Raw genomic sequence first — 23,007 nt, forward strand, 5'->3', positions numbered from 1 at the left:
AGTTTCAAACACAAATACAGAGCATGGAAGCAAAGGCTGTCGCCTGCGTCAGCCAATCAGTCCATTGAGATTCAGCACGGCATCTACGTTTTTGCAATATTGAAAAAAGAGGCAGATCTAAATTTTGGGTATGGTGGAACCAAATTTTCTCGCTCTGGGAAAGTAAATATATTTCTTTATTTTCTCACGCAATAATTGATTTTATCATGGAGGTTTCTGAATGCCTAAACAATGGGATATTAAAATATTCGATTCACTGAAAAAGTTCTGAACTGAACTTTAAACTTCGTAAACAATTATATTGTTTAAAGAAATAATGAAATAGCAAAAGAAAATGAAGGAAATTGAAAGAAGGATAAATGAAATCTTACCGTCTTCCTGCAACGACGGGGGCGCGCTTTTCTTTCGATCCCTTTGCAAGTGGTTTTCTCAAGGCCTGAGTCGTCAACACACTCAACGGATCAAATGACTCCTACAATTAAAAAAAAACGAACAGTCAGGGTAGGGGCCAAGAAATTCGCCTATATGGCTAAAGCTATCGATTCATTTTCTCGTGAATTATTGCGCATTCATATCACACGATGAATAGGTTTACCGTTTTAATTTTTTATTGGAACAAAAAAAATAAAACTTCAAAAAGAGTGAATTAAAAAATTTTCCTTACTGAAGACGTAAGTATAATAATATTCAATTAATTATTAAATACATTGAAATCGTTTCAATTGAATGTAACAACACATTTTTCTTTAATAAGAAAATATACGGATTGATTGTGTACTTGATAACCTTTCACATAATAAAAAATAGTGAAAACAGAAATTATTTCGTAAAGGAATCCGTAGATATGGAAAGAGGAGAGTAAGAACAACATAGAGAATTTAGGAATACAATGCAAAGTCTAAATGAGTATGCAAACATTAAAGAATACTATTGATCTCCTAATAGAGAAAAAAGTACATGAAACTCTTAAACACATAATTTGTATTAAATACGATAGTAAAAAAACACAGATATGTTTTCATCCTCCGCACTACGTGTTTGGATTTTCAAATCGTCCGCTAAGGTAACGCCAATAAAAATTTAGTAGTTCTGTTGTTTTTGTAAGTCGTGTGGTGGTGTTTCGAAGAGAATGTTTTTAAAGGAGTTAAATTTTCTTATTGTTCTCGTGATATAATTTTAAATTATGGGCTCTAAGAGTTGAATAGAAGGTTTTAAGATTGTAGCTATGTTATCTTTTTTGAGAAATTCAAGTATTTTTGGGTGCGTATGCTTAAAATATTATCTACCAAACACACCATGTACTTGTTTGGAGTCCACAGGCGTGAACATTTTTCTTTTTCAGGGCCCGCGTTGGTGAATTAATCGTATCCAAACATTTTCAAAATGTAGATAACTTTATTTTAAATTCATGCGGTGTCCATCTTAGTGCCGTCCGCTGCAAAAGACGGAAAACTGCGGAAGAGCGAGTGAGTTAAAACGCTATTATTGATGTTAGAGTAGCTGTAGTTTGTTGGATTGACTTGAATGATCTTGGACTTACTTTTCAGAAAGCACCTAAGGTAATCAATTACACGCCTAAATCGAAAGTTAAAGCTATTCCTGTCGTACAGGTATGGAAAAATATAACAGTAGCTGAGCTAGCACAAGCAATGGGTAAAGATATCGGTGCGTATGCCAGAACTTGCATCATGGTTTTAGTTCTGCAAATTTCTATATTTTTACGCCTTTCGTATAATATACAATACAATTCATTTTCAGATCATGTGTATGAAGTAATGACATTCGTGGACAACTCAGCTGAATATGATTCGGATGAAAGTCAGATTGATAACCCCTCTGTGATTCAAGATATTTTAAAGAAGTCTGGATTTCGTTTCCAATTTGTCTCTCCTCATACGGAAGAGGAAAAAGAGTCCAAACTGAAAGATGTATTTAAAAGGTTAGTCTGCTATTGAGAGAACGTTGCAATTAACCAATGTAATATAAAAATTCAGTCAGTTCCCAACTAAAATCAGATTTGTAACTTGTGTGTACTAGGAAAGAATTCGGTACATTTTGCAAAAACATTTTGTTAACTAAACTGTTACATAATTGTATGTTCACTACATCGAAACAAATACCATATAAAATGAATATAATACATATTGGCCCAGTGTGCCGCATCCCTTCAAGGTCTATGAAGTCTTTTTTTATGTCAGATATCATGCTATTAAAAACAGCGACAGTGTCCAGCGACTAGGAAATATGGGAATTGTGCGTGAATTTTCAGTCCCTGGAAGTGAGGATGAATTATTCAAGAAATTTTGTTCCAACCTGGAATTTCAAAATTTTTTTTTTCACGTTAAATTTTGCCAGTTAAATGCCGATTTTCTGGCCAATAATATGTTTGCTGTAATTTTAAGTGCAGTAGCTTGGTAGATTTAGAAGAATTATAAACATGGAATGTCAGAGAAGACAACAGAATCGAAATGTCTAGCACTCTTGATTCAAGTAAGATTCAAAAACTCGAAGAATAGAATTCCTCCAGGAGATGTCAACATCTACTTAAGATGCCGAAGCAGCTTCCAGGCTTGCACTGGATAAATTTTAATTTTACATACAATGTATGCTAACTAATCCATTCATTGTCCTTCTAAATACAATCATAATATCATTCAAAAGTATTGAAGTAATTTTGGGTGTTTTAAAATTCTTATCCCTCGCAGTATTCACGTAAGATTAACCTGGAATTTTGTAAAAATTTCGGAGGAAAACCAGGAATAATGTATGAATTTTTCTGCTTTGATTGGCCAGGAATAGGCCATTGTATTTGTGTAAAATGATGTTATTTACCGTATTTATCTGAATATAGTCTCCCCTTTTTTTTTCAAAAATGTCCATGGTAAAAGTAATGAGGGGACTTTATTCAAATGCAGTTTTTTATCTATTTTTCCAAAACTCATGCCTCAAAATTAGGGCTATGTTATTATATTAGAAATAAAGTATAAATATATTCAGAGGGGGCTATGTTAGGATAAATATGGTAATATATTCATGCTACATGATATCATATAATCGGAGTCGGAGCTGGTTACATAATGAATTAACATGTTCAAATTAATAATTGTCTGATAATTGTGATCCCATCACTCGAGTCATGTGTTTAATTTTCTTCAGGCCACCTCCAGAGGATCCGTCAGCCTTGAAGAAGCGCCCTCCAGTGGTCACCATCATGGGGCACGTTGACCATGGGAAAACAACTTTGCTTGACACACTAAGGCATACATCTGTGGTGGAATCAGAATTTGGTGGCATCACTCAGCATATAGGAGCTTTTTCAGGTTGATGTATATTCTCTCCTCAGGCAATGTATGTGTAGCATGTAATGCTTAGGGATGAATCAGTGTTGAAATTCTTGAAAAAAATTTTGATCTTGTAGAACATGTTCATCATAACCATTACAAAGTGTTTGTAGTAATCAAATGTGAAATAAGTTAGGTAACAGTTTTTGCCAAAAGAGTTATTAGTAAAACCAAAAAGATTTGATTAGAAGAAAAAAGTTTTTTCCTGATTTTGGTCAACCCTACTTAACCCTTTTATTGCCAGCCCATTTTTCCGGGTTTGCTGAAGAATGCCAGGCCTTTTGTGGCTGAATTTGTAGGTTTGCACTAAAAAATATATATAAAGCCTAATATGCATTTTCTGAAACTAATTTTTTTTTCATTGACTCTCAATATTTACAGGTATGTTAAAGCATGACAGATACTAAAAAATAGAGACAAAATCTATACGAAGCTCAAAAAATAAAAGGCATCCGTGCAAAATAAGTCCGGCCGATGGATCGGCCCTTGGCACTCTTCGCATATACTACCCGGGCCGATGGATCGGCCCCCTGGCACTAAAAGGGTTGATGTGAGCCTTATTCTGAGGGCTTTTACTGGCAATCCCTTAAATTTCTTCCTAGTATCATTGTCTGTGTGCGGTATTTTAAAGCATATTAGTATAGTATACTTGCCTCTTTGTACCAAGAAAATTTTCTGGTATTCATAGCGAATTTTATTAAAGTTATTAATTTTTTATGGTTACCGTGGGAAAAACCCAAAGTGTGGTGGGAATAAATTTTTTTGTGGTACAACCCTTGATAGCTTTCAGGATTCAGAGTGATAATATGAGTTTTCTTAGGCATGGTTTATTCCTGTGCTTGTAATTGTTGAATTTGCTAATGAATTGTGATACTTATGCAATGGAAAGTGTAATGAAAATTTTTATACTCATTAATAGTTGAGTTGGCTAGAACTGGTGAAACGGTGACCTTCTTGGATACTCCTGGGCATGCTGCATTCACTGCAATGCGCTCACGAGGTGCCCACATCACAGACATTGTTGTGCTTGTTGTTGCTGCTGATGATGGTGTCATGGAGCAAACGGTGGAGTCAATGAATATGGCTAAAGATGCTAAAGGTTGGTGTAAAAGTTTTTTATGGATTGAGTCATCTTTTTTTCACAAAAAAGATACAGCTAGTCAAATAAGTTATACAGTAAAACCTCTTTACATCGTAATGGAAGGGACCTAAATTTGGGCATTTTGATGTATGGAGGTTCACTATAGAGAGGTTTTAGTGATAGCTACCATTTTTTCATATCCTTCGGAAATGAAAGGCACTACTGTCTTCTAAACCATTATATTTATGTGTTTAAACACACATGCATGCATCAGTGAACATATATTTATTAATCAATAATTACAGAAAGGGAACGATATCGCATGATTTTTACCATGATTTTAGAGAAAATGATGTGATCTCTCAATTCAACAGTCACTTTAAATTATTGGGATAGTTGGATACCTTTTTTCTTATTTACTGTTAGGTATGGTCTCATATTGAACAAAATGGCCACAACTAATGATTAACGTGAAAATGACAGCATATAAAAGGTGTATAAGGAAAAAAAATAAGGGCAAAACATTTATTGCTGAAAGTATCATTCCATGTACGTAATCATGGCTGCGTTAATGGTCTCATGTTGTCTTGGTACGATTTGCGGAGGTAGTTAGGCCATCTCAGGGGTGTCTCCTTGGTATGATAAGTGGAGGTTTTACGATATAAAGAGGTACACTATAGAGAGGTTTGCCTATAAATTTGCTTGTAAATCAGACGGGACCGTAGGGGTGGTATGATGTATGGAGGTTTATGATGTAAGGAGGTTCACTACGTAGAGGTTTTACTGTATATGTACTGTTGTAATTTGAATGAGACTTTGGAATGCTCAATTGAAGATGATTTAAGACAAAAATCGTTAAATATACATATGTGCTGTTTTTATCATTGGAATAATTTTAATCCAAAAAGTATTAATTAACATTGAAAGCTTCATAATTTTACGTAAAATTTTTGCTTTGAAAGTACATAAGTATTAGTTTTTAAAACCATTCATTAAAAATATAAACAGCATATTTCCACAAAATATCAGCCAAGTCATTAGAGTGCAATACCTCGAGGATGTTCATTGCTAGATAAGATATTTATGGCTTATGGAATTTTTCCATACCAGAGAAAGTTGTAATATTCCTTACAAATTTCAGTTCTTGTATTTCCCGCTTAGTAATCATTAGGTAATGGCATTTGCATTTTTTTTTCAGTTCCAATCCTGGTTGCCATCAACAAAATAGACAAACCAGAAGCTGATATAGTAGGTAAAAGTTTATACTACCTCGCATAAATAAATTAGAAAAGGCAAAAATTTGCCTTTGATTCCAGTGTACATACATTAAATATTCACAAGTGTTGCCTTTAAGTTGAAAGAGTTTTTTTTGTCACTACTACTTTGGGTAAAATTTTTGTTTTCCATTCACATTTAGTCAAGTTTATGTTTACATGAACATTGACTTTGTTTGCATTTGAAATACCAAAGAATATATTTTAACTTAGTTCATAATCTTTAGTGGTTGAAATGATCACTGAAATTAAATTTCTATTGCATGCTTGCAAAGCAATTCTTTGTCTCTGTTTTTTTTATTTCTTTTGTGGATTTATGGGAAATTTTTCTCGGTAATAGTGAAGTCCAGCTAACTTTGCATTGGGTTTCGTTTGCATTTTACATCAAATTATTGGAAAATATGTTCATTTTATGTCATGATTATTTGTTGAATACTTCAATATTTAAAAAAAATATTCATTGGAGACTATTTTTTCATCAGGAAAGAACAAAACGCATGCTATTACAGCAGGGTATCGAATTAGAGGAGTCTGGTGGTGAAGTACAATCAGTGCCTATATCAGCCTTAAAAGCCACAGGAATTGATGAGTTGATCGAAGCCATAGCATTGCAAGCTGAGTTGTTGGATTTGCGAGGAGATCCTACTGGTCCTGTTGAAGCAGTTGTGGTGGAGTCCAGAGTCGATATCAGGAGAGGGTATGTTGTTATCCCTTGATATGTATATGCATATGAGATCTCACAACAAACTAATGTGTTTCATAAATGTATTGATATCAACTTCAAGTAAGAATGCAAGATTTGTGTCTACAGTCTACATTATGCATAGTCCGAGAATGACCGTTGCATCAACAACCTGTCCTAGCCAGGTCATCAACGCCAGGCCTGCTCATTAGTATGACTGCCACCACATTATCGTATTATAATCCAGACCGTGGTGCTCGCAAAATCAGCTCATCACTTTGACATTAATTCATACTCACATGGACATTAATTCATACTCACATGGACATTAATTCATGTTCACTTGGACATTAATACGTACTCATTCACTACATTTATTCATTTTGTTTTCTACTTCTAATTTCTTGGAGTAAAATTCACAGCTGACAATTACCAATCTAAAATATACAAATCTACGGTGTTGGTGCCATGTCAAGTGCAAGACATGCATCTAGATTCATGGGTTCACTATGTAATTCATTCATTGTTGATTTATAGCTTCCTATTGGTTTTCTTTTGTGAGATTGCACTTTTTTGTTATTATTTCTATTTAATAGAGTACAATTGGGTAGAAGTTGGGATAACGGATTATCAGAAGAGGTTGTAGCTGACATCAGTCTGCATCATCGCTGCTCCTCCGATCCTATCCTATTGTCGCAGATAGCGATATATGTAGATAAAGACGTAGAAGGCACAATTACATCAGATGCTCAGGGAACTGCATCTTGCTTGACTGCCTAACTTAAAACTTTGTGCTGTGCATCTGTTTGTCATGGTGTCTAGAGTATGGTTTCTGCATCCTTGTAGCAATTTCATGCTCTCCCATTTGGTCAAGTGCTTTACCAACCACTTTGAAAATAATCAACCATCCTCTCAACTTCTATTTGTTGATAGTGTGATGGCGTATGCTTCTGCATCACCTCTCCGATTTTGAAGGCCTGCTTGCATGATGCAATAATACGAACAAGTTTGTTTCTGATTGCATGATCGATTTTTGTCAAATGGGATGGAAAATGTACAAATTCAAGAATCAAATCAGAAGAGGTTCTATTTTCTGTCCATGCATCCGCACAAGTTGGATATTTACGCAATGTATTTAGGCATTCATTCTTGCATTCATACATTTAGACATTAACGTGTATGAGCTAATGTACCGTGTAAACAGGTCTTGAGAACATACCACTCTTACATATCTCTGCTGATTCTTATCTGACCCCAAGTTTCTTTACTCTGTAGTTAATAATGTATCTTTCCTTTTCTTGGATCTCCTGTTATTTTTTCAGTCCATGTCCTACCTTGTACCACCCACAGTAGAGAAAAATTGCACGAATGCTAATGCCATTTGTTCATTTCCCAGCAATCTTAACTTTAGCATCAATCTTCACTTTTCAACTATCTCTGTTGCTTCCTTAGCCCTTGGCATACCTGACACACAATAGCTTCAACTCTTAGTTACAGTGCCTTTCCATCTGATTATTCCCTTTTTGTATTATGATTTATTATTTTCGTAGTTGTTTTTTTTCTTTTTAATAATAACGATAATAATATAACTTTATTCCACTCACATGCAATTACATTACAACAGAAAACCCTTTAAGAATGGTGGAATATATGGGTACCCCTTGTGAAATCATTTTGGGGCTACCATCATACACTGTTCATACAGGACTGGTGCTATCAATATATGACAAATAAATTTCTTTCGTTGAATTCAGTGATATTTTTTTTCTTATCATTTGCATTCAATTGTGATATTCCAGAAATGTACATGCACGCAATACTAATACACATGGTAACTAACTTGCTTTTAGAAACGCAAACAATCACATACATATGTACAATATATGTACCTTGTATTGAGAACATTTTATGCTACCTTTCTTAGCAAAAATTCTACTTCCTCATAGCACATAAGCCATTTTTTAACAGCGGATCTAAATCCCCATCATTTCTCCTTCTTTGCCACGTAATTTTTTTATGAATTTATACTTGTTATTAACCTATTGTGAAGTCTCTACTGCTGTTTTTTGGCCGTTTAATAAATATATAAGTGAATTTTTTAAGTTTTCTCTTTGATTTTTGTCCACAGGAAGTTGGCTACAGTGTTGGTGCAGAGAGGCACGTTGACCAAAGGTGCAGTCCTTGTGGCTGGTGAAGCGTGGGCAAAAGTGAGGTCACTCTTTGACGACAAAGGCAAGGTGCTTGACCGAGCTACCCCTTCCACTCCAGTTGAAGTCGTTGGGTGGAGAGATTTGCCATCAGCTGGGGAGGAAATACTTCAGGTGGACTCGGAGGTGGGTGGTATTCTTAAAGCTCTAAAGTCACATGTGAATGCTTCGTTAAGTAATTCATAGAAGGAAGTATGATAATTATGGAAGTATGAATTTTTTGTATCTGTGCTTGTACACTCCCTTGTGATTATTAAGTACCCCTGGTAAAATAGTAACATACTTTACATATGTTAAGGTAAATTGTTTGATATCTTGATATTTGGCCTCAGACTCTTGCAAGGTCAAGTACAGGTAATGTACAATGCCTGCATTCACTTCGCAGGAAACCTTTGCACTTATAACTTCAGGATCATCAGGATCTCGGTCTTGTAAACTATTCAGCCCCTTGTCTATGAGGCAGAATGCCTTTGCCATTTCTTTGTTATTTAAATGAAAATTGCTGACTAAACATTAAAATAGGCACTGAATCAAGGAAAATCTCTATAACGTGAACAAAGTCCTTAGTGCATCAGATCAAGAGGGGATAAAAACTGTGCAGTCAGAGGGACTATTTACCTCTAACTCCCACCTCAAAAGACCCAAAAAGAAGCCCCTTATATACTTTCTCAGCATTTTTAGTGCTCTGAGGTGGGTGTGGAAATATGGAATAGGCACCTAAATACAGTAAAATAGGTCATAACATGGGTTTTGGGGCATGGAATTCATACTTGTATTATGTGTAACCAACGTTCCTAAAGGAAACTTTTTGGGAAAAAACCTCTAACGCTGAATTTTACTGCCAATTCGTTTGCATATGCGGATTGAAAAGGTTATTTTCTCATTCAAGGTATGGTTCCTGGTCTATTGTAAGGGGAGTTGATAAAACAATCATTTTTTCTTTTGGCATGGCAGTTGATAGGATGAATTTCACCAAAAAGTGACTTACAAATTGCAGTCAAAATCATGCTGTTATTACTTAGGGGGACATGATGTAACCACGGTATATCCGAAACTGTGGGTAAACGGGGCACAATATAAGTGGCCTTTACTGTATCTTTTTGCTGGTGGTTGACATTGAGGTATCATTTGTGACGACTGTCTATCCTACTTCTTGTGTACCTTAATACAATTCGCTTCACACTTGCTCTATAGCGTGAGATTTTTGAGTCATAGGATTTCCTATATTAATTTTTATTCAGCCACTAGGTACTAGACATGATGGATGCCTTCGTTTATGAAGGGCAAACTTTATAACTAGATGCCCTCATTGAACCCCAGAATAATGTGAAAGGGCTAACTCCTTGATCACGCATGTGAGGATATAAAAAATGAACAAAAACTCAATATTTGCATTAATTTCATTAATATTTCACAAAATAGGACTTATAGCATTTGAAGAGAATTCTTCTTTGTATGCTACTGTGCCCAAACTTTCTTTAAGCATATTTAGATGCCACATGCCCACAATGAGCAAACCACAGAATGATTGGAGTTACTAAATTTAATTAGTAGACCTTATAGTATACCTTATGCAGAACAATTAGGTCATTTGAGAATAATATATGCAGGTGTAGTAAGACTAAAGCAATATATTCAAGATTTAGATGAGTGAGTACAATCTATGCTGCCAAATCGTAATATGGTGAATAGTGTGTTGAGGAAATTCCTGTTTAGCTGGGGATACTGGTATTATGTGTAACAGACTTTAAGATATTAAGGATCTTTATGATATTGTTTGTTTTATCCATGTGTTATCATTTTATTTAAAGTTTATTGTAATTAAATAACTGTAAGGGGTTATTATTTTCCCTTAGAAATCAGGTATTGCATAAGTTTATTGAAGTATTTATTTGCATTGAATTATTTATTATTGAATGGGAAAGCTTATTTTTCAGTTCTTATATAGTTATTTCTCTCTTTGGTACCTTCTAGTAAAATTAACCTTTGTGAAACAAGGTAATGAAACTTAGAATACTCCTGTGATAACGTTGCTTGCACCATCCACAATTTTTCCAGCCACCATTTTCAATTACCTTCAGTGATTAACTGTTTCATTTGGAATTCTCTATTTCAGAAAATTGCTCATGAAGTCATGAGGTTTAGGAAAGCTCAAAAGCAGAAACAGAAACAAGAACTTGACTATGAGGCAGTGAAAGCGAAGGAAGCTGAACATTTAAAGGTAAAGAAGGTGTAAAATGTTTTAGTATTAGCACAATTTATCGTGCTATCTAACAAACAAATCGTGGTTGCTATTTTAAATGATCCTATTTGCTCTAAATGGGATTTTTTGTGCCTGTCATGACGTTTACTATTCGAAACATTGGAATTACAACGAAAAGTTGCCATTCCGGTTCTATCTGCAGTATCTATCTAGATACATAGTTATATCCAGTGATAAATGAGATATAGCACCTTGTGGAGATGCCAGTTATTACAAGCTTTTAAATTATGGGCAATCACTATAGCATCTTGTATTCATAATCATCTTTATTATGCCAATACATTTGTCCATTATTGTAATCCATTAAATGTTATAAATAAATAACTCCAAGAATCTTCCACAGGAGCATTCCACCATTACATGCAGGAGATAATCATACTTTTTTTCATTTATGGTATTTGTTTTCTCACATGTGGTGGAAATGTAAGTTCATCACTTGTACTAGGATTTGTATTACTTTTGTTCTAAAATTTCTCATAGTAAGTAAATACATAATCTTAACATGGTGTACATGTCATAAATTTTAAAATGGATGAAACTCTACTATTTTTTAATTTAAAATTTGAGATGTAAACTTTAGATATGAAAATAATAGACTCCAAAGTTTTTAAGGCTTTTAACCAGGAATTTTTTTAGATACTTGTTACATATGGGACAAAGATTGTTGCAAATGTGAATTTTGCGAGTTATGATAGGGTATTCTGTACCAAGTCAGACAGCAAAAACCCTTTTGTTAAAAATCTATTGTAACTCAAAGAGTTATGTGCATAAGTGCAAGGCTAATTTGGAAAATAAATTTTACACTCTAACTTATTATGCCTCTTAAACTCTGATTAAATAGATATTTAGCATGAAATTATTTCAGTGGAAATTTCTAAGTCTATTTAATCAAAATGTGTAATTTTTTCAAACTTTAAAATACACTTTCAACATGCCCCAGAGTAACTTCTATGTTTATCTCAGTTTGAAGTTATGGGAAGGATTGCCGTTTGGACTGGACAGCCCCAAATGCACTGGGCAAACTGGGCAATGCACTCCTCTTTCTCCCCAATCACAGACTTTGTCTCCTCTGCGTGAGGAAGTGTTGTGTGTCCACTGTCCTTTTGTTCAACGAATACTTTTATGGGTGACTTAATCATGGCAACTTTCTTTCTCCATTAGTTGCAATTAGGGATGGACGGATCCATATTCGGATTGGATCCTTGATTTTTGGAGCCGGATCTTTCGGATCGGATATTTTTGGTTCCAAATGCATTTTCCTGCAATTCCTGCTATTTAACGAAGTGATTACATATTCAAGTTTATTCTGGGTAGGTACAATGGAAGGAATGCTTTTCAGATTTTCATACACATTTTAACATTTTTATAAATTAAAAATCATTTTATAGGCTTTCAAGTTGTTTTTTTTTTAAACAACTTTACATGCTCAGGACCTAAACTGTTACGCTTGGGTTTGGATATGAAAATAGGAAAAATCTTCGGATAAACCACTGACCAGTTGCGTAGGACCAGAATCGCATGTGACGGCACATTCGAAGAGAGAATCGGAACTCTTTCCACCCTTATGGGGCATTGCATTTACTGAAGCTATTATTAAAAATTTCGGATCCAGATCCGATGTCTTCCGCGACTTTGGATCCGATATATCCGATGAAGGGCAATATCTGCGGATATTTGGATCCGAAGTATCCGATCCGACCATCCCTAGTTGTAACAATTAAAACAAAATTTTTCTGATCTTCTTTGAAATTTTTCTGAAAATCTGATGCATATTTACTTTTGGCATGGCCATTGACTGGATGAATTTTGCGAAAAAATCTGCTAAAAGTAGCTATCAAAATCAGATGTTATGACTTTGGAGGACATGGTGAGACCCGCAGTAGATTCAAAATTACTTGAAGTGTTAACCAGTTTCTTTGATGAGAAGCTAGAATAATTTGAGCTGGAATTTCCTTTTAGAAATACAAAGCTGAGTTGGAAGAAAGGAGGAAACGAGGTCGATACAAAGTGAGACCTACAGGTCCTCAGCGCAAGCAGATTATCATGGAAAATACAGGGCCAAGATTCAGTATTGTTGTGAAAGGTAAGGGTGACTAAATTAGCGATGGTTTCATCGACAGACTCTTTAAGTTACTGAAATTAGGAATTTGTATTGCATGACTTACCATTCATTGGCTGATAATTTTTGAATGTTCTGTTTAATTTCAAATTCGACGAATTAGGTATTTCTTCCACGGCAATTTCCAAAAAAATTTATGTCGTCCCCTGAGATAATTAATGAAACCTTACATGCTTTTAAAATTTTCTTCAGTCCTGGGTAGTTGTACCATATCAGATACATATTTTGATTTCATGAATTTCTTCGGTTATCCTAAAAATATGCCAAGGGTTGGTCAGTCGCACTGCTTTGTCAGTCCTGATTCTGGTTTGGTTCCTTGTATTGGATTTTGGTGCGGGTTCCCAGTTACAGTTCTTCATCAAATTTTTCATTGTCACTGAATAATTTTCAAAAGCTATTAATGATTTTAGTTAGGTTAATTAGAAAACTGCATTAAAAAGTTAAAATAAATTTATATTGAACTATTATACTGTGAGCTAAATGAGTGATTGCATCCAGATCCTCACTATATTTAAAGTACATATCTAGTGTTAATTGTACCCCGGAAAAGTTTTCTAATTAGCTTTTGCACAAATTATTTCGGTACCAATTCTTTTTGGCTTCAAGAACAGTTGGTCCTAAGCTCAAGAACAGTTGGGTACAAGAACTGAACTAATCCATCTTTAAAGTATTCTAAATTATAATTTGATTGTTGCAAAACATCAAATTCAAAATACACTAAAATCCGATTATAAGAAGGGACTCTGGGTCGGAGTGTATACTCACGTTTATGGACTCCCTGCCTCATAATGGGAAATTTTTGGGAAACAAAGAAAAAACTTCTGAAGTTAAATTTTACCAAAAATTTGTTTGCACAATTTGTAAATGTTGTCTTTCAAGATATCCTCATCAATCTAATTTTACGGAAGTCAGTGATATAATCTGATATTTACTTTTGGTCGGCCGTTGACTCGGTGAATTTTGCCAAAACATCTGCTAAAAGTAGCAATCAAAATCATAATGTTATAACTGTGGAGGACATGGTGAGACCCGGAGTATATCCAAAACCGCAGTATGGCGTTACGCGTTGTAATCTGTTTTTACTGCATGCACATTTTCATGCTGCTCATTTTCCCCTTGTACTATTTCTGTTACCTAAGTGGTATTTTAATTACTATTTGAAAGAATTCCTTTTTATTTATTGAGCAGATCCATATATATGTAGTATATACAGGAGGGAGGAAAATCGTGTCACAAAATTGTAGATGTGGATAACTGATCCCCGAAGAAACCAAAATTACTAATGATATTCACGTCGAAAGAGCACCATTTTTAAACTACTGAAACTTTGAGGTAAGCGCTCAGATTATCCGCAAGTTTGCCCTGCTGCCGGATGCTGTGGATACATCGCAATGTCTGGCACGCAAAGAATTCAAAGTCATGCATTGTTCAGAGTGTCCAGCAACAGGGCAAACTTGCAGCCAATCGGAGCACTTGGAAGCACACGGAAGTTTCTTTAGTTAAAAATTGGTACATTTTTGAGGGAAACATCAGAAACATCAACAATGCAAATAGTAATTTTGGTTCCTACTGGCTGATCTACATCTACATAATATCCCGCAAGCCGCCTAAAAGGCATGTGGCAGGGGGTGTTAGGACACCAGCCGTTTACAAATAAAAAGGAAGTGTTCTCAGGAAATTACAACTAGCATTTCTTAAAATCCTTAATGGTTTGGGGGAAAAACAAAATTCTATATCTATCCATTCGGCAAAACATCTCTCTTAATTTATTGCTTCTGTCGACCTGGAAATATAGTGCGGCTCTAATATTATGTTCTCCATGTCATTCTTAAAGATATTCATTCTCAATTGTTCAAGCAATCTAAGCCTAGCATGCAGCCTCCGAGTCTCCTGCAGCTTCCAGCCTAATTCATTTGCCTGATTCGTCTGATGATGACAGTTGAAATTTCGGGACTCAATTTTTCTGCGCCCTTATTATTTCTCACAAATATGTAGTAAAGTTTTTAATTAAAGGTAATTTATATGAAATTATTTCTCATAATTCATCATCATTATTTTCAGGTGATGTAGATGGTTCTGTAGAGGCCATCTTAGATGTTCTGGAGACATATGAACCAGAGCGTAACTGTGATTACCAGTTGGACATTGTTCATTATGGTGTTGGAGAAATTGTAGAAAGTGATGTGGAGCTGGCAGAGGCATTTGGAGCTTATATTTATGGTTTCAACATCACAATGCCGGAAAAGGTGGCAAAAGTTGCACGTAAGAGTCAAGTGAAAGTTCGCATGCACAATGTCATATACCGCTTAGTGGATGATATTAAGAGCGAGATAAAAGAAAGGCTTCCTCCAAAAGAAGTTGAGGATGTTCTAGGTAAGTTATTATTTTCATTCGGTTTTACTTCTAATTTTTTTTGTGAGTTTATAAATATTAAATTCTAAAATTTTTGGTGCTGGAACTCATACATTTGGTGTGGTGTTGCAATGGAAAGATAAGTTGATGACTAAAATTTGTTCTTTTAATTGAGATATTTTTATCTTGGAAATGATAATAAGAAAGAATAATCATGTCTTTACTATTTTTTTGCTTCATTTCAATGCACGTGAACTTGCTACATAAGTATTTAATTATGTTTAACTGTTATTCATTATCATTTCAAATAATTTTATCTATACATGAAAAGTATCAGGTTTTTCAAACATTGGTGCAAACATGGCATGTCGGGCTTTGGCTTTTGTTTGTACTTGCATGGTGGCTGAGACATTCATCACCCTTTTGATTGAATATTGTGATGATTGGCTTGAGTAATTATGCAGCTAGTGGCAGATAAAGGTACATAATTGTTTTGGGGGCATTCATTACTCTCCATGACACCTTGATTGTATGCATTGCTTCACAGCAATTATGCATGTGAGGTCTGATATGTGTGGACAGGGGGCTTTTGGATATTCATTAATTATTTTAAAACATCAGATCCTCAGATCTTTCTTCATTTTAAAACATTGTTCGTTAACACGTTGCGTAGAGATGGCGAGGGTTCTTGTCATTTTTTTCCCAAGCGTTCCGTATGTTATTATTATTATTATAGATGACGAAGATTCTCGTCATTTAGGCACATCTACTTAAACTATTTTAAAGCATAATATAGATTTTTGGTTTTATGTTTTCAGTTGTTATTCATTACTTGGACGTATCATGAATGGACGTATTGTTATGTTTGATAAGGTAAAGTTATATTTTAAACACAAGCTTTTTAACCATGTTTAAACCAAAGGCAGTTTGCCCAAATTTGCACATATTTTCAATGTCAACTCCCATACCCAGGTATGTCGTTCCTCTGTAATTAAATACCCCGGTACGCTACGTGTTAACTTGGTGGAATATTAAGTTGCTTTTGAAAGCCGCCTTAATAATAACAGTCTTTTCAATATTTATAGAAATTATGATGTGGGGGGTCACCACCCCTTCCATCCCCCATATTTATCTGCCCCTGTATGCAGCTCAATTTAATTATTTTTGCATTGGCATTTCATTATTTTAAGATGTTTTTCTTGACTTTAATTCTACTGCATTAAAGGTGAGGCAAACGTCCTTCAAGAGTTTGTGATCACCGAGGGTAAAAAGAAAGTTCCTGTGGCTGGTTGCAGATGTGTTAAAGGAGTTTTAAAGAAGAATGCAAAGTATCGAGTGAAGAGAGGAGAGGAAGTTATACATGAAGGTAACTTAATGACTTTATTCTGGGTTCCACGTATCATATTGTTGTTTTGGGGCTGGGGTGCAATAAGCAAGGAAAGGTGCTCTTCATGTAATTCAACATTTTCTCAAAATTGGATTATAATAAATTTATTATTCAGCTTAGTGAAACCACTTGTCTGTTTCCACGCACTTTTATTTAAACCGACCATGGTTTCGGCAACTCGTGCCATTATCAAGGTACATAGCCTTAGGTGACAGGCTTTTTATATTGGTAGAGTTTTTCAGGAGGGGGAGGGGGTTATTGGGGTGTGTTCATTCCAAGGTTAATGATGACGTCAATGGGCGATGGGTGGGAGGTAGGATAATGTTCAGGAGGGGTGAGTGGAATGGGAACATATGGTCGTTACATAATTTAAAATTAGCGGGGCAATTAGCAATTTCAAACTGTTCTAAGAAATCCAGTTTCCAGTAAAATTTTTGCATCAAAATTGCACTAGTGGTGTTCGTCATTCAAATGTCTTGCAATTCCTGATGAGTCGTCGTTATTTAAGAAACATCATCTATGTTCTCTCATTCTTGTTTAAAAACTTCTCTCAGTCTGTCCAATATATTTGGTTTCACAATCGTCACAAATCAGTTCATACACTTCACTTTTATTATCATTACAATATGCATCTTTCGAATTAAACAATAATTTACTTAGTGTCAATGGATTAAAAAAAAGCCACTTTCGTTTTGTTATTTGAAATAATCTTGTCAATTTTAAAAGAAAATTTCTCGCCGATATCACACCGGACACTATCTTTTAAATAAATTTATTACTCCAAATGTCTAAAATTATGACATAGGTAACAAAACATGAAGGAGCTTTAGATAGCTTCAGTGGTTAACAACAGTATGGGAGATACCATCCTAAAATTTAAACGTAATGTCACAAAAAAGTATTAATTTTTATTTAACTAATAAATACCGTATATCTCCGAATATAGTCCCCCCTTTTTTTCCAAAAATGGCCGCGGAAAAGTAAGGGGGGGGGGACTATAATCGAGTGTAATCCAATTTAGCATACTAAAGGTGACCATAAAGTAATAAATAACGGCATAATGGCTAATGTTCTCGTAGTCTTTCTATTTGAGTATATTTATGAGGATTATAATCGGAGATATTAGTAAATACTGCCACGTTTTACCGGAAATTAAGACAATTTTTACCACAAATGTTGTACAGCGATTATTCCGATTCAAATAGCATATCGAATATGCGTTTTCACGGAATCCATCGGGTAGCCGCTAATTTTTCTTGGAAAAGTATTGTTAGAATAATTCAATCGACACTGATCACTTAATGACGCAAAACAGTAAATAATTAAAATGAAAACTAAACACACACTATCATTACATTAATCGAACACTAGAATTGAATCAACAGTATATGTACCCGTCGCTCATTTGATAGTTACACGATTTAAATAATTGCGAAAAATAAACAGATAAAGTGAACCTTTCGTGACGATTTAGCATTTCATTGCGTCCGTAGCTACTATACGTCCATGTGCCCGTGCGGTTCGTGTTTACAACCACTGCCTTTACCGCCTTCGCAGGACAAGAATGCGCAATAGGTGATGCATTTGTTTCTGAAAAGGCGCAATAATCGACGACTTTAAACCAGAAGCGCCGGCATTACTGCATTTGATCGAAATACAGCGACTCAGCATCGAAAGTGTAATCAATTTATTGAGGAATATCTTCAATTCGTCAGGGTAAATAGGATCGATAAATTACGTCGCATAACGTTTCGCAATTATTTCCGCGATATTTTCTTTATTAAAAATAATTTTACGTTCAACAGTGAGGTGATGGATCAAGTAGAAAGATGAGGATCAATCCTGCCGCAGATTAGAGGCCTTCAAAGAAGGAGTTTCGATGCCAATTTAAAAATAGCCGTTGCAGAATACGTCGTAAATCATAGTATTTACAGCGCTAATACATCGCGGAAGTCATTTCGGGGGACTCGATGCGGCAGATTCAAAGAATTAGAGGAAAATATCGTCGAATTTGTGCGCAAATGCAGAGCAGAAGCTCTTTGTGTAACTTATGCAATGATTCGCGACGAGGCATTGAAAATTGATATAATTTTTTTTCAGTTTTAATGTTTGTTGGAAAAAGTTTATTTCTTAATTTTATTACTTTGATATTTGTAAGTCCTGTAGTTTAATTGTTTTGCTTAGCAGGCATTTGATAGCAATATTTTTGTAATATTTATACTTTATTTAACACAATTTTATTTAGATTTCCTAAATTCTTCAGGTCACTTGGATTTGTGATGACTTGATGGGTGTGTTACACTGGATCTAAGGAAGTTTCAGGGCCAAATGCAATACTGTTTATGGGCTTTAAGTTAAAGCTTATATATTGACATTGTCTGTAGTCATTTGGAAATCAAAAATATTAATAATTTGTGAAGGTTTAAAAAATACAATAGCCTTGGATACTTAAAAAAATTTCTCATTTCTTCATTACATCTGGTTAAGGAACTATAAATTACTGATACATGCAATGGATCACAACATGTTTTAGGTATAGTTATTTTGTTGTGATGGAAAATATGTGAACAGATTTGTTCTTAATCTTCACAGAAAATAATAGTTTTTATCGAATCTAGAATCTTAACTTGTTAACCACAGAAAAATTGCCTTCCTTTACATTTTAAAATTTTTCCCAAAACTGAGGTCTCAAAATTGGGGGGGGGGGGACTATATTCGGGGGGGGACTATATTCGGAGATATACGGTATGTCACTAAATATGATGCCTCATAGCCTTGCACCAAGGCGGCCTCACACGGTGGCAGCTGGAACCAGAGTGATGTCACACGGGTTTTTCCCAGCATTAATACTTAGCTGTCACATTTTCACGCGCTTGAAAATTTTCACTTTTCGTTAAATCACGAAAAATAGATATCGTCATTTGAAAATCTAAAAGCTTTGAATACGTACTCCAGGAGTAATAATCTTTCGATTTAGGTAATAAAAAAATAATAGGAAACCACTCTATTCTGCAACTTAGCTACTCCTCTAAAAGTAATGAAAAATCTACCTATGTTTTGACTAATGAAATCTTCATTAATTACAAGCTTGAAAACACTGTACAGTTACGCACTCCCTAGTCTACTTCACGCAGTAATTTCATGATTAACTCTAAAGTGTATCTTTTTAACCTGTTAAAATTTATTTTTTATTATCTTTTTGCTTCCCTAGGTGAACTGCATTCTATGAGGCACCTGAAGAATGAAGTAGATTCCATAAAGACTGATGTTGAGTGTGGTTTGCAGTTGAATGATCATACAATTCGCTTCAAGCCTGGCGACACTCTTATATGCTATGTGATGAGAGAAGAAACTAGGGAAACAGACTGGGACCCAGGATTCTGAGAACAAGTGAAACTTAATTCGTGGTGGCTGATTGTGGACTCATTTCCTGGACTCATTTGGACAGCGGAAATAATTTTGGGAAGGATGTGTGCCTTCTTGTAGATAAGTGTGTGTGGTTACAGCTGTAAATTACAGTAATTTTGTAAATTATTTCTCCTTTGGCCTTTAGAAGTTTTTTTGTCATGCTTTTATCATGGCTAGAACAATTTTTGAAATAAAATTTTTAATTTAAATTCATTCTTTTTTTCTATTTTCACTACATATTTGGAGTAGATTTTATTTCTATAATTATTATAGTATTCTACTGATTAATTTCCCACCGAGCCCTTGTTAACTATTTAAACATTTCTATATGTATAATGAAACAGTGCACTTAGTAGGATCTACTATGTATTTTTAATGGACCCGACCAGGTTTTGTAAAGTACCAGTGGTGTCATGGCAAAATTAGCAGTGCTCCAACTCCTTTTTTCTTTCCTTAACTTTTTTACAAGTTTCTCTGTTTTTTTACAATTTATTATTTAAATTTTATTGGAATAGTTTTGGTTTGATTATTAATGTTTATGCTATAAATTTTGAGACACCAGAATTGGTAAAGTGTTATTTGAATACATATTATGCCTTTTCTTAACTAGTGTCTTCGTCGAACATTGTAGAACGTTGTTCCGGCATCATGACACCACTGTATAGTAGGAACATCCTCAGGTGGCCTATCACAACATTCATATTTTCACTAAATAAAGTGCAGAGGGAAGGATTGGGAACTGATTAAAGCTTTCCCGATCAATTTTTTTCTCATGCAATTTTGATGAACCATAAGTTCTAATAATTTTTTTCTAAAGTATACTTTTTCTAATACTTTTTTCCTTATGCATTCTATCTAATTTTATTTTTCTAGTAAATAATTTCTTCTAATTGAGCTACAAGATATATGTATAGGTACATCTTTACATATGTGTTATCACAAAAGTATAATTTGAAAATAAAAGCTGAAGAAGTCGGTTCACGTCCAACACAGATATGAAAAAATTGTTGCTATGAAAACTAAATTAGTTGTGAAAAATCTAAATTAAAATAAGATAGTTCACAACTAAATAGCTATGAAAAATCTTAATTAAAATAAGTGTATAATTCACAACATGGATCAAAAACCCTAAGTTGTTGGAAAATTATTATGTCTTGATGGGTTTGTTTACTTCAAGGTAAAAATTTTAAAAGGTTGCTGGTACTGGAAATGTTTTCAAGTCGGAATGCAAGAGACACTTATATTAATTACATTAATTGATAAGAAGAAATTTTTTGATACAATAAATAAATTAAAAATTGCGAAAATTTGCCTATTTTATAAGATTGGAACTATTAAATTTAGAAGTTTGAGTTCAAAAATAGCAGGCAAAATATTTTTCAGAAAATTACATTATTAGAAATATTGCATTAGAAATTTTTATAGGGAACTGGTGAGAGTGGAATTGTTTGGAAAAAGGGGGGAGGGTGGAAGAGATGGGACAAAATTGAGTGCACATGGAAGTAACACGGATATGTTATAGGAAGGAGAAGTGAATTCTGGAAAAGACCCTGAGGCAGCTACGAAACCACGCATCACAATTTCAATACAGTGAGTGGGTTAGTTTACAATTAGTTCTTCAGAATATCTATACATGGCATACTGTTGTAGTGGGAAGTGACTATAGACAATAGAATCTCCTCGTGAAGGTACAAATATTTTATTAATGGAATAATTTACAGGATTATTTGGCTCTACAACTGCGGAGGAGAGGCAAATATTGGTGGTCAGGAAAGGGAGAGGAAGGTGAAGGAATTGAACTGGCAAAAAATACCTGGTGAGCAGCTTATGTGCAGGGTTTACAGTGCTGGGGCATCTTGTATTTGGCTCAAGCATGATCCCCATACCCAAAACCAACATAGTCTCTCCTGGTTTCATTTTGGTGCCGGCTTATATAGCCCCACCATACACTTTCGTATCTCCAGTGTATCTGTGGTGCTTAGTCACCGAGCCCTTGTTAACTCGGGGGTTGATAGTGAGCCACCACCTTGCAGAGGGAGACCGTCCCTCTGCTGAGGTCTCACTGTCCACGATAATTTTTTATTCTTTAAACTCTCCAAAACTGTGAAGCTAATATTTCATGAAGTGCTTCATACAAATTTCTTGATAACTTCTTCCATAATTCGGCCTTTGGTGGGGACATTTATTCTATAAACTCTCCAAAACTTTGAAGCTAATATTTCGTGAAGTGCTTCATATGAATTTCTTGATAATTTCTTCGGTAATTCGGTCTTTAGTGGGCACACATTACCTCTGTATTCATGCACACCAAACTTATCCCGGACAATATTTTTATAAAACTCCTGTTGTTGATTCCAAGGCCAACTAATCTTTCTTCAGCTCAATGATGCTGCAGGTTGTAACTCATAAATAAAATTTTTAACCACTTAACTGAGAGTAATTCACTAAAGATCAACTCTAGCAGAATGGGAAATAGAAAAACCTCTTACATTTCTTGACCTAAATGGCTACTACATGTGTTTCTCGTTTCAAAGTGTCAGATGGGAATGCTTTCAGAGCCTTACTAGGGTGACCCAAGCCACAATGCGACAGATGATACTATTCCCTTTCAGGAGTTAGGAGGGAAGAATTCCCATACATAAGAGAAAGTGAAAAATACCTCAACTAAAGGCTAAAAAGTAACAAAAAATATTACTGCCAGCGCCCATAGTTTCATTAATCAAAAGGTACCTACATAAATCCATGTAACGTATCAAATATATGTATTTCTTCTTATTTCAGGAATGGGTTAAGGTTAAAATTAGTTATCTTATAACTCAAGGTTTTATTGGTAACAAACTTTGATACGTTAATTACGCTGTTTCCTATGCACGTTATGAAGTTCAATATTGCA

General features: G+C 34.7%; 1 protein-coding gene across 1 annotated transcript; it reads left to right on the forward strand.

Moving 5' to 3' along the window:
* Positions 1-1,083: 1,083 nt before the first annotated feature.
* On the forward strand, positions 1,084-20,327 carry LOC124168074 (translation initiation factor IF-2, mitochondrial). The gene is made up of 14 exons (XM_046546187.1): positions 1,084-1,260; positions 1,343-1,466; positions 1,548-1,665; positions 1,759-1,939; positions 3,157-3,320; positions 4,261-4,440; positions 5,621-5,670; positions 6,179-6,393; positions 8,507-8,711; positions 10,702-10,806; positions 12,808-12,931; positions 15,029-15,340; positions 16,545-16,685; positions 19,918-20,327. Exons 1-14 carry the CDS (start codon positions 1,226-1,228, stop codon positions 20,088-20,090), a joined length of 2,127 nt encoding a protein of 708 aa, XP_046402143.1. The 5' UTR covers positions 1,084-1,225; the 3' UTR covers positions 20,091-20,327.
* Positions 20,328-23,007: the final 2,680 nt, after the last annotated feature.

Source organism: Ischnura elegans, chromosome 11 (assembly GCF_921293095.1).
Source record: "Ischnura elegans chromosome 11, ioIscEleg1.1, whole genome shotgun sequence".
In the NCBI taxonomy this organism is placed as follows: Eukaryota; Metazoa; Arthropoda; class Insecta; order Odonata; family Coenagrionidae; genus Ischnura; species Ischnura elegans.

Excerpts from the sequence above, each read along its gene's own strand:
- LOC124168074 (XM_046546187.1), top strand. The coding sequence starts at position 1,226 with ATGTTATCTTTTTTGAGAAATTCAAGTATTTTTGG. Across the intron at positions 1,666-1,758 it reads AGCAATGGGTAAAGATATCG|ATCATGTGTATGAAGTAATG; the intron begins GTGCGTATGCCA and ends ATTCATTTTCAG. Across the intron at positions 16,686-19,917 it reads AGAGGAAGTTATACATGAAG|GTGAACTGCATTCTATGAGG; the intron begins GTAACTTAATGA and ends TTGCTTCCCTAG.